Here is an 18,438-nt window from a genome sequence, read left to right as displayed (position 1 = left end):
GTTCCTACACGCTTTCAAAGCTTGTGGAAACAGCTTTAGGAATCTTTGAAGCTGCTGTCTGAAGGTGTCTTAAGTGTGGTTGTTGGCTGTCGGTCAAATCGTTTAATTACTGTCACACAGGCAACTGAAGGCACAACTGTGTGTGGGGGGAGGTGGGCCAGGGTAAGTGGCTATTTCATGAATTGCTGGTGACAGCAAGTTGGCAACTGGTGGATTAAAGCTCAACTTAGTTTGCATTACTATGATGCACAACAGTTCAAGATAAATATATTTCATGTTACGGTGTTTCAGTGCTGTCTGCTGAGAAGTGTAGTCATGTAGTTGTTTATAAGAGTCCTGAAACATCCTTGGTAGTTTCCTTGTGACTTCTAAAACAGGAAAATTGCTTAAAAATGAGTCTGAGGAATTCTTGGCACCACCTTTATGACGTGCTTTATGTATCCTGTAGAACTGCTGCTGAAAGATAGTTGTCCTAGGCTTGAGCTGAGGCTGCCATCTTTTTTTGCCTGTCTTCTGTTGTAAGCCTTGTTTGGCTTCTTAGTAGAGAAAGAAAACTGTATCTTTAAATATTGCAAGTTATGGATAAACATTCTGCAGACATTTTACACAGTAGTATTTTATCTTCCTTTCTTGTCAAATATGAATGACATTTACCTGTACATAAACTTCAAAAATGTGAAACATAAGAAAAAAAAAATCAGAATTCCAACAAACTTTTTTTTTTTTTTACAGAAATATATTAACTTTGGAGTGGAACTAAACAATGGAACCAGACATTATTCGAATGTACTCCTCATCCCCTCCACCGCTAGACAATGGAGCTGATGATGATGATGAAGATGAATTTGGAGAGTTTGGAGGATTTTCTGGTGTGAGCACTGCGGGTGTAGCTTTTGCTGATTTTGATGCAGCAGACTACAGCCATCCAAAGGAGGAATTTATACCCACAAATCATTTTATACCCCTTCATGATTATTCTGACAACGTAGCTAGCATTGCAACTTTCACATCTGTTAAAAATGTTAAAGACTGCATTGCAGAGCTTCCTACTGCTCCTAAGGAACTTTCTGATGCACTAGCTACTAGTACCAGCAAAGAAAAATCTAAGTTTAGAACTTCAGGTACTGCTTTTGATGTAAGTTTAGAAGACGTAAACAAGAAAGGGGAACAAAGAGAGAACACTGGGAAATCAGAGGGGTTTTCTTCTGATGTTAGAACTGATATAACAGTTGAAAGCCAAGATGAGCAAATAGATGCTTGTAATGGTGAAAAACTTCCATGTCTAGAGATTCTAACAAATGGATTTGCAGCATTGGACCCTGTAAATCCTCAGGGAACAGAAGATCTAGACAACATCAGTGATTCAAAGGGACTAAAAACTGTTAGCCATAGTACTGAGCTAAGTTTGAACTCAATTCCCAGCTCAGGTGAAGGCTTTGCAGATTTCACTACATTCTCAAACAGAAAAACAATCAATGTAGAGGGAACAGGGCCTACAGTATGCACCGTTCTTAGTGAAAGAGACTCTCTGAACATTCAGGAAAACAACAGAATAAACAGAGCAATTCATACTGAAGAAGAGACTTGTACTGCAGAAGTTAGCTGTGAACAGGATTCCTCAGCACTGGAAGGTAATGAATTTACTATTTCTAGTACGTTTCAAACAACTGGAAGTTCAATATGCACTACTGAAAATGGAGAAAACAATGGAAGGAGAAAACAACATGATGAGGAAAATGGCAAAGATTTTTCTCAGCTTGATGGTTTTTCAGGGACAGAGGACGTCAAAATTGATGAGGTTGAAAGTTTAAGCACTGATCTCAAAGGAGAAAACGTGGGCGATTCTGAAGAAGTTAAGAATGGTGGAAGCAGTGCTGAAGTTGTAGCTTGCCACATCACACATGATGATGACTTTGGTGATTTTGGTTCAGTCAGCAGTGCATCTTCTACTTTCATTAATGCTCAAGAATCAACAAATGCTTCAGCTTTAGAGGGAACTTCAGAACAACCTGCATTTGTTAGCCAACGTAATGATGCATTTGGTGAATTCAGGGACACAAATACTGTTTCTCAGCTGCCAGCAATGTTGGATCAAGCTAACCTAAATCAGACTGCTGACACTTTAGAATGTGATGCTACCAGTAAAACTTCTGGCTTAGACTTCCAGCATACTACTGAGGTAGAAAATGGCGATGATAGTGAATTTGGAGACTTTGATTCAGTGCCAAAATCTCAAGATGAGAGCGTTGCTTTTCAGGACTCTGACGACTTTGCGGACTTCAGTTCAGCAGGTTGTAACCAGGCTACCAATTGGAATGCTTTTGAAGATGAAGAAAAGGACAGCTGTTCTTGGGCTGCCTTTGGAGATGAGCAAGCTGGCGAGTCTCATCACAGAAAAGAGACGTGGCAGTCACATAGGACAGATCCATCTGCGAGGATTGATGGTCCGGTGTTACACAAGACTGACAGTTTTGCTTCAGCGTCTTTCCAGGGAACTACCAGTAAGCAATCTCAAGAACCAGCACCTTCAGTTCAGGTAAGGGTGTTCCTGATTTTGCTTGCTCAGAATTCTGCTTTTCTGCATAAAGCTCTTCCTGGTTCCTGCTTCTGTGGAGAGCAGATGTTTGGATAGTCCTTATTTGTCTCGTGGGAGAGATTTAATTTGGTTGGTGAGAAAGGCTGGTATGTAATAGTATGCTGCATTTACTTCTTTTATCTTCTGCACTATTACTTCCTGCAGGAAAAAAGAGCTGGGTCTGTCGAAATTTGTATGCATTTGTTCTGAAAATTATATGGAGTCCTTATATAAACTGATCAAAGTAATAAGCCATCATAAGCATTTCAGAGTCTGTGATAGTTCTTCCTTTGCTTCATAGTTTATGGCTTTTTTGGGAGTTCTCTGATGTTTCCTTCTCATTAAACAGGCATAAAATAAGTGTCTGAAAGCTGGGGCAACTAATTCCCAACTTTTTTCAGCACCATTCTGTATTGTTGTTTTCAAGTATCTGATTAAAAATGATGATTCAATTTATTAATAGTTGTGCTCATTTGCTTAGAGAGAGCATGATCGGAGAGTATCTGACTTTGCAGGCAAGCACTGTTGCTATTTGTTTCAAAATAGTCAGTGACGTGACCATCAAATATGGCCTGTTGAATTCTGTCCCTGATAGTCCAACTCCTGGGAGTTTCTGTTATGTGAGTTATGGTAAGCTCCAGTCTCACAATATTGCAAATAGTAGATCGATAACATCTTGAAGATGCTGCTGTATCCAGGAGTAAAATAGGATCGTTTCTTACCTCCTAGGTTTTCTGCCTTAGCTGCTAAATGTGTTTTATTCCTTCTTAGCTCTTTCCACAAGTCATCTTTGAGATCTGTGCCTGTGCATTGGGAGATACATTTTTATAAGGATTTAATACTACCTTATACAAAATTTAAAGCAACTTAGCTTTAAAATTCCAATTCTTTTTAATCAAGTCATTCCAGGTGAGTAGTTTAGAATATATTCTCTTTCTGAAACATGTAGCAGCATCAGCAGTAAAGGACTGGTGATAGTAAGTATCTAAGTTTTCAAACTTCTCTGACAACAGGAGAAAATGAGGTAAGTCCCTTCTTGCAGGATCTCCTGTAGACTTGGTGACAGCCCTCTCTCTTTACATTTCTTACCAATGACAGACAAAATGGGTTTTCAGAGGAAGGCTGTGTGACAGCCAGAGCTTTGCAAACATAAGCAAGTAAAACAGCTTTTAGGGCTTATCCCTGAATTCTTGTCACTTTAAAAGGTATGAGTCTCGGCTCCTGGCGCTTCCTGCTTCCTGTTTTGTTCAGTGACTCACGCTCCAGATTTCAGATTGAGTTTGAGAGACTAAAAAAGGGTCTTAAATGAACCTGCAGATGGATTCTTGTGTCTGTGCAAAACCTTCCTCATTGCAGGGAGCTACCTGAGTGAGGAGGTCCCGTTCTCAAGACAAAAGCACAAACCTATTGTTACCTGCTCTGTTGTTCATTCACCTATGAAACTGTAGAGTGCTCGCGTCATTGGTGCAATTAATCTAACTTACTTCAAGTGGAAACAGGAACAAGTCATTCTGAATCTGACAAGGGGTGGGGAGGTTATTCTACTATCATGCTTTCAAGAACTAATCAGAAAGTTTCCAACATTTTTTTTTTTTTCTTAAAGTTTTCCATACCTTTATGATAGAGTTTCAGTTGAAAACACTTCTGAATGTTGATGTTTATAAAAGAGGAATCTTCAGAGATTCTGTAGTGTTTTTTCCCTTCTCCACATCCATGTTAGCAACAAACAAGCTCAACTGCAGTGGGAGCTCTTGGGTGGGCTGTCATAAAGTTAGACAGGAGTTTGGTTGGACTGTAAACCTACTGAAGATTTTTTTTCATTCTTCCCCCAGGCAGCCTGGTCTAGTGGTTGGCAGGCCTGCCCACAGAAGGGGAGTTGAAAGTAGATAATCTTTACAGTCTCTTTCAACCCGTGTCATTCTATGATTCTATGACTTATACTTTAGTCAGCAGAGACTATTTGGTTATCAAGTGATGTTCTGTCCTTCCTGCAAGTGAGGCAGTACAACCCAGAGCTTACTGACTTGCTCCAGCGAGCTGCAGAGGAAGTTGAGCTGGATGAGTTTTCAGTGATGCAACAGTTACCTCAGCCTTGCAACAAATCTTAGTTGCTACATTATTTAACCATTAACTCTTAAAAGCGACAGTTACACATTTTGAAAACTTATTTTGTGTTCTGTAAGCTCTCGGGGTTTTCAAAAGGCTTTTCCAAATCTGCCTATGTTAAATGCTCTGTTTTAATGCAAAGAGCTGCAGTTTGGTACTTTGGAACTAGAAACACTGCCTTGCATGTTCTAGATATTGAGATGAATTGAGTCAACATGAGCCAACATAGAGCCCCAGTATTTGGAGTGAGGAATAATAGAAAAGTGATCAAAATCTGAGTTAAATTTTTCTTACTTATGATTAAAAGATGTCATTGAGGTCAAACCACAAAACAGCCGTTCTGAAGTACTTGCTAAGAGAAAGAAACAGTGCATGTGCTGGACAGTTGAGATAGGTGTGAAAATTGAAACTTTGGCATATGCTACAGGTGAACTGGGATCATTTACAAGATACTGCATACACTTAATCTGTAATGCTGAGGCTAAAAGGCTCGTTGTGTGTGGTAGTGTAATAGTGCTAAACAGTGTATAAACGGGATGACAGACCTTTGCAAAAGCAGAAAACTGAAAAGTGTGCTTAATCAGCAACGTTGCTGTATAAATGTGGAAGTGATGTATGCAGCAGTGTTCATCCATCCAGAGAGCAAATGAAAGGAGTTTACCAGCAGCTGAAGTTCCCTCATTTGTCTCCACATATTTTTCTTTTCTGTTTATGCATAGCTTTTTTTCTGGATATGAAGGATAGAGCAAAATGTTGTGTTTTCTGATAATAAGGTTCATGTTAGTCAAGCTGTTGTAAAAACTGTAGATTTTGAATAATGTTTAATTAATAAAGTAGACTTTGCTTGAATTCAGCTAATTAACCTAGTTTTTCGTCATAAAACATAGAATATAGAAGAAGAAAGTAAGGGGAAAAGGTCACAAATAACAACCTATGTAATAACTTCTAGTGCCAAAGAGATCATTAATCTTTTCTCCTTTTCCTTTGGTCTTACAGGCTCTCAGAAGCCTCCACATGATTGGAAATGCATTGTATGTACTGTGCTGAGCTGCCCTTTTCCATAGCATTAGGTAATGGTAGGTTAAGGTAATAGTAAGGTAAGGTAATAGGATCATAGAATGGCTTGGGTTGGAGTTCCATTCAACTCCAGTTCCCCTGCCACAGGCAGGGTTGGCAGCTGCTAGATCAAGTACTAAATGGGTTTGCTCAGGGCCCCATCCAACATGGCCTTAAACACCTCCAGGGATGGGCATCTACCACCTCTGTGCACAGATAGGGTTATCACATTCAGTTAGAATTACAGAACTATGTAATCCGTTAGATTCCAGCTTCTGTGGCTGGAGAACACAAATAGTACAGTTGTTTGAAGCCATCTTAATACTACTGTGTACCTAATCACGCGGAGTTTTTCTTCAGCTGAAGATATGCATTAGTTGTTCCAGTATAGCTGCAGGCTTGAGTTTAGTATAGGCCTGCTTTTGAGTTTGTTAAAACTGATTTAGAATGCCGTTGTGGGTGAATTGGTTGATGCTAACAAGTTTTGAGCAAACCTATGCTGTACTTTATGCATTAATCTCCTTTATATGACCGCGTAGCACGTGTTTACAAGGAACATAAAGCTCACAGTGCAGCTTCTTGCATGAGATAGTGCTGAGCATTAGTCAGCTGAGGGGGTTATTCTGCAGTACTGTGTTAAAGTATATATAGGATTAAGCAAAGCACAGGAACAGTTTTTACCTACAGTAGTCACGGGGGTGGGAGAAACGACTGCACAGCTATGCTCAAGGAGTACAAACATTTCTAGTGGAGGAGGAGATGAGCAATGGTTTGGTTGGAAGACTGGAAGTCTTCCCCAATTCAGCTGAGAGTTAACAAATCTAGAAGAGAGAGAAAGGGGAAACAGCCCATAAGTGAGGTTTGAGAGCCTGTGTGCTGGAGCTCTTCCTCTTCAGGTTGATCAGTGTGGGTGATGTAGAGTTACTAAGCCACAAATGTACTTCAAGATGAAGAAAACTTTGGATTGCTGTCATGTTGAGATTACTTTGTGTTAGGCAGTGAGTGAAGAGTCATCCTCTTGGAAAAAAAGTAACTTCAGGGCAACTCCAAGCCTGGTTGAAAAATTAGTACACTGCCACTGGATCAGAATAGCAGGACTGACTGAAATAAGGACTAAGTTTTATGCAATCTAGTGAGAGAACCATTAAGCTTTTTTCTGCATTCATGGAAAATGCAAGGCTTGCTCCGTTACTCAGCTGAGGGAGAAGCTTTCAGCCAGGGAAGGGAGACAGATTCACATTTCTACACTTAACTTCCCTGTGGTGTATAACTCTTGCATCGAGCAGTAAAAGAGCTGAGAAGTCTTATTCTTCCCAAGGCCACTAAAATTTTAGATTTGCTTTGTAGCCAGGTGAGGAGCTTTATAATTACTGATTAAACATGTTTTTGGGGGGGTTATTTAGAACGGCTACTCTTATAACTCTTACAGTTACAATATAGTTAACAATTTACTCCTTTGGTGGTGAGTGAGTTTGTTTAGCTCTTGTGGCAATATACTTGATTGAATAACTAAGTAGCATTCTCATGCTGACTTGTAAATCTTAGCTTAGGACCTCTATTTCCATTATAAATTATCTAGTAATAAATGAATAATATAAATGAATATAAATAAATAGAAATGAAAATAATTCCCTTTGGTTTTTACCTTTTAAGAAATTTCTGGCATTATCTTAAGTGCTTTTCAAGGGGAAGAAAGAGAGAACAGCCACCTCCTTTGGAATCATGAGAAGTTAAGCTAGTGTTCTCTGTAAGCTCTGCTTCTCTTGGCTCGGGACTTTTTATGCCTGCAGCTTTTCTCCTGCCCTGTGAAGGTGCTCTGTTTGCTAAGCAGATCCTTCACGTTAGAGAAATGAATGTGACACTTCACCTGGAGAAGTATTCAAGTACCTGTGCGGTGAAAGCTTTGATTCATATTGACTGTTTATGTAGCATAACCCAAATATATTGTCTTTACAGCAAGCTGCAGCATCTCTTTGCACAGCTCTGAAGTGTGGCAGTGAGCTGTCATCACTGCTGAGTTCATGTGCAGAGAGCTGGGGGGAATTTAGGTTGCTCTGTGGCCAGGTTAGCCTTAGCATGTTAAGGAATGCATTGGTTCCGTAGTCTTGTGATGGAGAGGAAAAACAGATTCTGTAAACCATGTACTTTGGTCTTCCAGCTCAGAGGTCTGGATCTTATTTCTTCTGTTTACACAGCATAGAAGATAAGTTCTAACCCTGTGGCTATAGCTCTCACTTGAAAGTCTGTTATGTCTGTGATATTTTGATTGTTTCAGGTGTTGACTACCAAATAGCTTACATATTTCTCAAGAACTTGTGTGCAGTCACAGAAACTATGGAGTTTTGAATTTGTCACTGGAGAATCACAGTTAATTTTTAGAATGGCAGCTCTGGCCTTCATTTACACCTTTAGTAGTGCCTGTAAGAATTATTCCTGTCAAACTGAGTGCAGAATTCTCAAGTATCAAATATTTCAGTACCTCAGAAAGTGGAAGAAAGCTTTTCCTTTCAAGAGTATCATTATATAAGCTTATGGAGAGTGATCTTTCCCTAGTGAAGAAGACATATCTGGGGAGTTAGTTGGTGATACGGTGTGTGGGTACTGGAAGTTAGAAGTTTCTTCAAAGTACGTTGAATTCTTACAAGATTTTTCTTACAGAAAGTCCTGTTCCTACTGTCCATGACATCAATAATATTTTCTTAGTTTGCTTTATGCAAACAATAGAATGAGGTTGTAGAAGAGAAATGTTTAAATTAATTTCAAAATCTTGCTAATGCTGTCTGTACCTGGGCACTGTCAGAGCAGTATTTCCTTAACAATTAGAAGAACTTCCTTGAAGGACACTTGCCATTGCTGGAGATACATGTGTACGTACACCCATCCCTCTGTCTATTTGCACACACAGAAGTAATTATTCTGGTTTGCTATGGAAACAGTTCTTCTCTACTATATATAAGTAAGGGCCAAGTACTTCTGGAGACTTAGAAAAGATGAAGGGAAGTGCAGAGAATGCTATAATTAAACTGCTTGAAATTTTGGCACGGTTTTTGAGCTCAAATTTGAAATTGAGTTCTGAGTTGGTTCATGGAGAATTTCTCTTAGTTCTTTCACTAAGTCTGTTGTTGGTCACTAGTACGTTCTCAAATGTCTGTCCTTTTCAAGAAACCTGATGCCTTGCTATTGTCATGATACAGTGCCTTTCTTCTGGCTCTTCCCTGTCTCTAGGGATATATGTTTCTGCTGTATTATTAAATGAAAGGAGCTTCAGCCATTCACGTACATTAATAGCAACTGACTCATTGGAGACAGTTATAAAGAATAACTTAAGGAGGGCATGCTTTTGTATGCTGAAGCACTGAGATAGAATCCAGAATGATGTTTAGTTATACTAAATTAGTGTCCTTGTTTTGATCAATAAATGCAAAACAGTCTACAGGTATTGTAACAGGTAATGTGACTTGTACTGTATGGCCAAAGTGGCTGGGCATTAAGGCATGATTAAACTTAAAAGGAAAATGCTACACTGTGGAATGTGACTCACTACAGTCATAAAATACCAGTGGGATAATGAAGAGGAGGGGAAAAAAAATGAGTCAGGAATGCTGTGTAATTCAGATCATTTGATAAGATGTTAATAGTGGCATTTTGATGTAATGCTTTGCAAATGTCTTATAACTGATCTGCTGGCTGTCCCAGTATGTCAGGCACATATATATGTATATGATACGAAAACTGTTGGGGTGGTAAGCAAGTTAACTGTCCTGCTTTCTGTGGTTAGGAGCTGGATAGGGAGAACAGACTCCTGAGACCTCATCTTACTGCAGCACAAAGAATCACAGTGTTCTGATTGTTTAATCTTTGCAACTGTATTGTTTGTTGCTGTATGTCCTCAGTGGTTTGCTGAATTGAAACGAGGCAAAAAAATAAAAAATTCTGATGGGAAGTACTGTAGGTGCTCACTGTAAAGCTGATGTTCTGCGTGCCTGAACGTGTGTCCCAGCTGTATTGGTTGGTCTAGTCAAAATATGTAACTTCCTCCTGCAACCTTTCCATCTCTGAACCTTAAAGTTCAGTTGTAAGAGGAAACCTCAGTCTGAGGATTGTACTTGCGAATGTAGCACTGCAGCTGGAATATGCTGTGTCTCCACGGGAGGGCTCTGCAGGCACAGCTCTGCTGGCACGTGCAGAAGGACGGATCCCGTGGGATCGCTGCCTCCTCTGCTCCTCTTCCACATCCCCAGCAGAGCAGAGGGGTGTTGGAGCTGCCCTGTGCCCACTACACAGGGCAGCAGATTATCACAGAGTGACTGTTGAGGAGCTCCACGTGAGCGTGAACAAGAGAGGGAGATGCCAAGCTTGCATCCTAGCTAGAAGAGAGATTCATGTTTTTCTGTTAAAAATAAGTACGTTAAAGAAGAGGCCTAGGGTTCATCTTAGGAGCATACGTTGCAGTTGGTACTTTTTCTTAAATGATAAGAGATTACTGGTTACCCGTTTCTAACTGGTAGAACAGGGCTGGAAAAAACATGTGCTGTTTTAGTGCTCCATCTGCTGTCTGAGACAGTTCACACAGCTGTAATGAAGCTGAAATTCTCAACTTAAAAAGAAAAGAAGCTTACAGCGCTGGCCAAAAAAAGGGGGCTTTTAAAATTGTTTTTTAGTGGGAGATTTTTTTTTTTTTTTTTGTAGCAGTGAGAAGTGCAGGGGAGATGCTTCTTGCACTGGGAACAGTTTCTGTCTTCCTTGTATCCTGGAGCTTCCTTCCTCCAAACAGGCACTGAAATGATGGTGATGTCAAGACACAGTTACAACTACTTTTACAAGTACATTGTGCAAACCATGCTGCTTTCTAGCTGGCTTCTTACTCGGCTGAAATACAGCTTACTGGGCTTTTCTGTTGGGGGTGGTTTGTTTTTTGTTTGTTTAAAGTTATTTGGTTAGGACAGAAACATTCCCAAAGTTGGTTTTTAAGCCCTGCAGGATTGCAGCATTCAGCATCAACTGTCTGAATTGTGAACACGAGGAAATGGAAACTGCTGGGAGAAAAGTGATTCTTCTTTTTTTAAATTAACCAGCTTCAAATGTGTGAAAGCATAGTAATAGATTTGGAGGCAAGAAAGGAACAACGTTTGGTGTTCTTTTGTTGTTGTTGTGTGGTTTTTTTTGTTTGTTTTTTTTTTTTTTTTTTTTTGCTTTCCTGAAGAATTTACCTCATGATAAATGCTATGTATGATAGGAAATAAAGCTGAGGATTATAGTTCTTCTACATGCAAATGATCGATATTAATACATTTTTAGGAAACGTGCAGTCTTTGCATTATTGATGTTCTTGGTCATTATTTTCAAGCTAAATTTTGTGAGGCTTTCAACTACATACTTATAACAAATGAGACTGTCTTCTTAATCCCCATTACGTATCAAGTTTGGATGGAAGGGCACTGACTTTAAATGAAATGACATCTGTATTCCAATTTGCATTTCAGATAACACTGAGTACCAAAAATGTGTTCAATAAAACTCTTAGAGTGCATAGAATTTGAGACTTTAATGTATTTTAAGTAAATGTAGCTTAATACTTTTTGCATCTATATTTTTTTGCTAACTTATAACAAAGAGTAACTCTAGCAAGATGTTCTGTTCTGAACTCTTCTGTAAGAGCTCACTGTAGAGAGGATAAGACCCTTTCTCAGTAGCTTACAGCTTGTATTTGGTGGTAAGAAAGTCCTGTGGTTCACTGGCATCTCTATAGCTTGAGGTAAGTGAAGCTTTGCATCAGCTACCAATTGTTTTCTGTTGTAATTTTGTAATTTCAGACTAGCTTTCTTAAGAACAGTTAACAAAAGTCCATGTAAATATCTTTCTCTTTGATATAGACAACGTTGTTATGTCGTCTGGAACGAATATTTGAAGTCTGTTTTCCTTCCATGCCTGTTCTTGAAATTGAAAAAGAGATAATTTCCTTGAATCATTTGCTGGAAGCGGGTGAAAAGCAGACAGCAACTGAGGAGACCTTAGCAAATACTGGGTAAGAAACTGCTAACACAACTTATTTGAAATAAATTAGAAATATGTCTTCTGTGGGAGCTTAAAACATACAGTAGTAATTCAAAACGAGTGGTTTCCATTGATTATTTTGAAAAAGTATTGAGTAAGATTAGCCATCCAGCAGAATGGTTGTTTGCTGTGATTAGTCTATACCAGGGCGTTTTACTTAGTCAGCAGCATCTCTTCTAAGTGATGTCTGTTAATCAGAAGATATCTTATTAATTACACTTGCTGTAAACTGCTGTATTTATTTGTATGATGGTGAAATGTAAGTCTTGTTCTGCCAGCTGTGGGCATCATTTTCCAATTAGAAGTCTGAAATATAATTGTTACAAGAACTCTGTACAGCTCTGGTTCCCCAGAGTGTCATGCTTGGGTATAAGTTTAATTGGAATGTACGTTAAGACGCTTGTATTAAAAATGAGAATCCAAGTTGAAAGCTGATAAGGTGCTGTTCTTGTTGGTGAAGTTCAATTTGTGATGGGTTGTGTAGGGAGCTGACGGATGTGTGGACAGAGCTGCAGGATATCCACGATGCGTACGGACTGCGATACCAGTGGGGTGGCTCCCACAGCAACAAAAAGCTTCTGTGCTCCTTGGGAATCGACACAAGAAATATTGTGAGTCTGTCAATAAAGCTTTTGAAATAACAGACCTGCTTTGAATGTAGTGTTAAATTGAAGTGGTTCTGTATGAGTACTTGCCTCTTAATTGTATAACTGCACTAACCATGGCTTTTCGTGGCATACTGTCTTGCAACTTAAAGTTCTTATGCTTCCTGTTAATATTAAAAGTTTTATCTATTTTAACCATTGTGTTTAACAATGTCTGTTCTCTTATACGAGTCTCATATAAGTTTGAAACAACATTGAAACAATATTATGATCACTACAGCAGCATGGCAAAAGCTCTTAAGAAAATTTTCTTGTTGTTTTATCAGCTCTTTACAGGCAACAAGAAACAACCTGTCATAGTACCCATGTATGCAGCAGGACTGGTAAGCTTTCTTGGTGTTATGCTTTTTTTATAGTTGCCATAGCATTATATAGTCAAATACATTAAATAGCACTAAGCATAAAGTAATTATGGAAGCTGTCTGTAAGTTCAGTTATGGTTTAGGCGTCAGTTGAAATTGTACAAAAGAATAATTAAATACACAATTTTTGTGATGCATGCAAGCACGTATTTTAATATTTGAAATGAAAAAATATTGATTTACTCATTTCATAAAGCAAACTATCTAACATGGTAGGCTAGCTAGTCTAAGGGTTTTATAAAAAGAAAAATTGATCAAAGTAGTATATTAATGTGTAAGTGGCAATAAAAAGTTCTTATTTTTTAACTACTAAATACAAAATGGAGATGTAAAAATGTCAGTTGAAACTTGATGCAGGAAACTAGAGGGTTAAATAGTAGCTAGAAATAATGAATGAACATGACAATAAATCAAGATGTCAATTCAGAACAGCAGTTGTGGGGAGCCCTAGCACTAAGACCAGATGCTTTAAAGAAAGGTTAAGAATGGGTAGGTAGCTACAGTATTCCATTACTTGTGTAATGGAAGGAAATGTTCTCAACTCTCTGTAGCATTCCTCTTCATGCAGCTGTTTCTCTGTGAGACTGTTTATTAATTACCTGATTGCATCTTAATGTCCCCAGATCAAAAGAGAAGCACAGTAATGCTTTACAGTGTTACTGGCATGTTAATAAAGGACCTCCATAAGTGTTAATAAGGCACCCACATATGGATGTGTATATAAAAAAAAAAAAATCTGCAGGGATGGAATCTGCAGTTCCTAAGAGTTTCAGTTCTTCTAAATTATGTTTTTCTTCTTCTACTACCTTTTCCACTTCTTCCCTTTCTTCTTTCCTTCCTGCCCCTAAACTCTGCTCCCAAGCCAATAGACTGTTTAGGCATAAAGACATATTATATGGAAAGTGTTGTTGTATTGCCCCTAGTGTTAAGTAAAAATAGCAAGACTACTTTACATTTGTGTAGACTGAAGGAAAGCCAGTAACCTGCTGTCGTAGGATCAGCTGTTTGCACTTCAGTCAATGCTCTGCAGTTCTTGCTTGGCATTTCAGTAACAGTAAAATTATTCAGAAGATAAGATTTGCCTTTTTTGCTAGTTTGTGTAGTACTACCTATATATTTTATATATGTATGTTTGTGTAGCTTTTTAGAAAAAGTGTGTGTTCTTTTTAATATGATCATTCACAAATTGAATATAAAAGGATTGCAGTTTTCTTTGGCTTAGTATAATTTAATCTATAGGTTAATTTCCTAGAGTGACTTCTGTAGTTAATTCCTAGAGCAGTTGTTTTCTGACGTATCAAGGTCAGCTCATGCACTTCTTTGGATGTAAGCATGGTATCCTGTTAAACCAGGAGATAACACATCTCAGAGCAACTGCTGTTCTCTTCATGTAACTGTTTGGATGTGACATGCAGTTATTTTTTTTTGCAATGGATTGCTGTTGTTGCTATCTCCTAAGTTGTTTGTATACTTAAGCACATGGTAAGTTGGATGAAAATGATGTTGCAGATGAAGTGACTTGATTCTTTGTCTTACTGCACTACTTCAAATGTTTCTGTACTTTCCAGAAGAGTGGTTGGTGGTGAAGTTGCAGGCTCCGCTAACGTACTACAGAAATGTTTGTGAGACACTTGATCTTGATAGCTGAGTTCCTGAAATTATTTGCTAGTAACAAATGCGTGGTTTTATTTTCTCATACTTCCATGTTCAGAGGTGCTTTGCCTATCCTGGGGTGGACCTTTGTCCATCTATAGACCTTCTTTGCCCTTACTTTCATTCAGGAAGATCAAAGATCAGTCATCATCTGTATAATTCTTCTTTAGCTTCTGAACAAAAACCTGAAGTTTGAACCATTTAAAGCAAACAAAAGAAGTTGTATTGTTTATTTTCTTAACGCTTTTTAAGGCATTTTTTGTCTGTCAATAATTACAGTTCTTAGGATCATTCTCCAAACTGATAATTTGACTGGTTTCTTCCAAATTACTTAATTGTTGGAACAGAGTGAATGCGTTCCTTTCCAGTGTCTGTAGTTCCTGGAATCTACATGTGTGTGCGTATTTATGCATGCAGGCATGTGATCTTCTATTTTACTTTTTTTTTAGGGTATGCTTGAGCCTACCAAGGAGCCTTTGAAACCAATATCTGCAGCAGAAAAGATAGCTTCTATAGGACAGACACCTCCTGTATCACCAGAGATGAACACGTGTGCATCTGATCAGTTCCAGGTAAAACCCAGAGAGAGAGGGAGAGAGAAAAAGAATGAATGGGGGGAATAATGGAATGCCTTGCCTCTTCTTTCATGTTTTAACTAAGTTTTCAAAGGCACCTGTATCAAAGGCAGTTGTTCCTTGCATCAGATTGAAGACATACTGTTGGATCTCCTCTTCATGTGTGACTGGAAGGGAGTCCCAATGCTAAGACTATAGCAGTTGGTGGCCAAAATTTAAGAGTCCTGATGATATCTACTGGTATATAGCAAGTTAGCTTAAAAGTCCTTCCTCTGGCTGATGTTCTCTGTCTTTCCTTTATCTAAAGCTTATCATAATTTGGCAGTGCTTGGTTTTTTACTTTTTTTTTTTTTTTTTAATTATCATATTTGCAGATATACTGTTTATGCTGTTTCTTTTTCCGTTCACTTTCAGAGTAACATAAAAAGCCCAGTTGCCTGGAAAAGGGATTCTGGGTACAATCATTACAAGCATGAGTACCTGATTTTATATATATATATATGTTTTCATTATCTGAGTTCTGTGTCAGATTTTTGTGAACAATTAACTGTTGAACAGCTCAAAGTCACTTCTCTGGTTTCTGTTGTCTGAGCCTGATACAAAATGAGTTCAGAGAAGCTTAGGAGTGATTTTTGAATCCTCTGAATTCAAAATTTTGTGGCTTTTTTGTTGTTGTTGTTGTTTTTCTGGTATTCTAATATTAGAAGATCTTTTATGTGGTGTGTTGTAGTGTGGTTGGCAGCTAGCTAACGAGATGTGCAGAGACATTTGATTTTTTTATTTTTTTTTTTTTTCCACGTTGCTACAATCATGCTTGGCATGTATTCAGAGAAAGTCAGTTGTGTCTGTTCTTAGCACAGGTTTTGTTTAATCTGCCCACCATTTGGTTACTTACTGTGCTTGTGACTTCTGGCTGAGGGCATTCTAGAATGAGTTATCTACCTAAGCTTAATTCTGGGTAGAGCAATTTCCTTGTTTTGCTGTGGTGCAGAGCTCTAACTTAGATGCTCATAACAGTGGAGAAATCTTTTTTCATTGTGGAGTAGCAGTATGTCAGTGGGCTCAGTACTGAGGTTGTTTATAATAAAGTACATATTTGGTGACACTTCTGTATCTACTGACCCACATGAATTCTGTAATTGAACTGAGCAGCTGAAGTATATATTAAAAAAAAGATAAGATTATTGCAGTCACTCTGAGCTGAAGGAATCACGTCTAACTTCTATATTTGAATGGATTTAGAAAATTTCACTGGCTATTTACAAAGTTGCAAAGTTACAAGATATGCAAGAGCCTAGGAGATAGCAGTATCTCTGAGGTATCCCATCTTCTTCATTGCCTTGCAGTCCTTGTGCTGAGTGCTGAAAACATGAACCTCTGCTTATCCAAGTCCTTATTTTCCTTAGTCATGAGTGTTTTGTACTTTTGGATACTTCTGTAGCAGACTATCCGGATACTTGTCACAGCTGCTTGATTTTCTTGTCCCTTAGCTTACTATTCTGACAAGTACATTTCAGTTCAATAGTTGTGACCTATATAAAAAGCTCTCATGGTATCTGTCTGCATTGCTGGCCTTAAATTATTTTCTTTCATCAAAGACAAATACTAAAAAAAAAAAAGCTTCTGGAAAAGAGATGATTTCAAGCTCTTACCTTTAAGAACAGTAAGAGGCTGCAGTTAAATGGCATTAAGCTTCTTGGTGTGGACAATCAGCAGTGGTCTCAGACATTGTGATTCTGTCTTGGCATTATATTCTCTTAATTCCTGATGGTTTTAGCTTGTTTTTGGAACACTAAGTTTGCTTCACATCACACAGGCTGCCTTTTAGGAATATTCTGCATTTTAATGATATTGAGAAAACGTACCCAAACTTTCCTAAACATTTCATTATGAACTGTGCTATAAATATTAATTAATATGCAATGGAAATATAATAGGTGGTTTTAGTGGACCCCAAAATTACTTATTCTCAACAGCAGTAATTTAGGTACAATTGTATGCATCTTTAAGCTTAACTGAATAAACACACATTATTTTGGTGAAATGTCTAAATTGTTCCATTTTCAAATGATGCTGATGGGTCACACTTGTATGCAGAAAGTTCAAAATATTGGTTTCTCGTTGGAAAGAGATCGTAGTTAATAGATTTGTGTTTTACTTCAGAAAGTAGAGAAGGTCTCTTGTTGACAGCCTAGCATTTATGAGACTTGTATATAGATCAGTGGCTGTGTGTGTGCATACTGATGAAAGATTTTGGAAGAAATATTGTGTTGATGAATAAGTGGAGGTGGGAGAAGCATTTGTAGAAGCATAGAGATACCTCCTTAGTTTTTTAGGATGGATGGAGGAAAGCATACCAAAATTAAAATAGCATTTGAAATCAAGTGACTGAGGAGAAACGAAGCAGATCAGCTGCAATAATTTTTCCTTGTTATTATATAAATTCTGTATATTCTAGCCTCATTCCCTACATCAGATCTCATTTGAGTTGTTTAGGCCATGGAAATACAGTGAGCAAATCATCATCTGGGCAATTCAAGCTGCAGTGACAAGGTTTTGACTTGTCAAATGAATATCTGAAGGAAGTTAAGGTACTGATTGATATATCACATTATTTTATTTAGTAAAGATTACATTGGAACTTGTTCTGTTTTGTATTTGAAGGTAATGTCTAGATGTTTTTTTTTATCTGTTGTTTCTCAAGACTTTTGGGATTTTATTTCTCTGTTCATCTGTGCTGTAAGGTGGTGAACAGAATGTGAAATAATTCCAACTGCTTTTACCTGTGTTTAAGAGCAAGGTATCCTGCAGACTTTGCTGGTCTGAAATACAAGGCCCCAATAAAGCACAAGTGTAAGAAAGAAAGACTGCTCAAATAGGCCCACAGACAGGTGCCTTTCTCTTCTGTTTCACAGCATCTGCTGAAGTGACCTTCTAGTCCATAACTGTCTTCAGTCAGTGCAACTAAAATATACTCCAGTCTTGTCAAAGAAATTATTTGGGCTTAATGTTCTCTGATTTCTCTTGATTCAATCTTGTTCTCTGGTTAGTGTAATTTAAAATTTTATTTACCACCTTCTCTTGACTTTCTTGCAAAAAGTTATATAAACATTTTTGTTCTTTTCTATTGTTTCAAAGCATCCTCTTTTCTGTTTGAAAATACCTATCTTTGGTAGAGCTGAGTGGTAGCTTTGTCCCAGCATACAGGATAATTGTGGTTTATTACCTGCTTAGTTTTGCTTATTAAACTGAACGTTGGAATAGAAATCTACGGTGACTCAGTCTTTTCTAGAAGAAAATTACTAGTAATTTTTTTCTGTAGGTGCCTATTACAGCACATCTGCCTGCATGTAACATGATCTCTAATTCAGAAGCTTATAACAGAATATGTA

General features: G+C 38.0%; 1 protein-coding gene across 6 annotated transcripts in view; it reads left to right on the top strand.

Annotated features, from left to right (window-relative positions):
* AFTPH (aftiphilin) overlaps positions 1-18,438 on the top strand; it is a 44,434-nt gene that overhangs the window by 10,978 nt on the left and 15,018 nt on the right. For all 6 annotated transcript variants that reach the window (XR_014881837.1, XM_085218778.1, XM_085218781.1 and 3 more), the window contains 5 exons: positions 733-2,536; positions 11,611-11,762; positions 12,276-12,402; positions 12,723-12,779; positions 14,921-15,043. Coding sequence is in view for 5 of the 6 variants with exons in the window: in XM_085218778.1 (XP_085074904.1) it covers positions 764-2,536; positions 11,611-11,762; positions 12,276-12,402; positions 12,723-12,779; positions 14,921-15,043 (2,232 nt within the window). In the remaining variant the exon portion in view is untranslated. The remainder of the gene's footprint in view (positions 1-732; positions 2,537-11,610; positions 11,763-12,275; positions 12,403-12,722; positions 12,780-14,920; positions 15,044-18,438) is intronic.

This window comes from Meleagris gallopavo, chromosome 2 (assembly GCF_905368555.1).
Source record: "Meleagris gallopavo chromosome 2, MGAL_WU_HG_1.1, whole genome shotgun sequence".
Classification (NCBI taxonomy): domain Eukaryota; kingdom Metazoa; phylum Chordata; class Aves; order Galliformes; family Phasianidae; genus Meleagris; species Meleagris gallopavo.
Note: the sequence above shows the minus strand (reverse complement) of the source record. Positions and strands in the feature narration are given on the sequence as shown.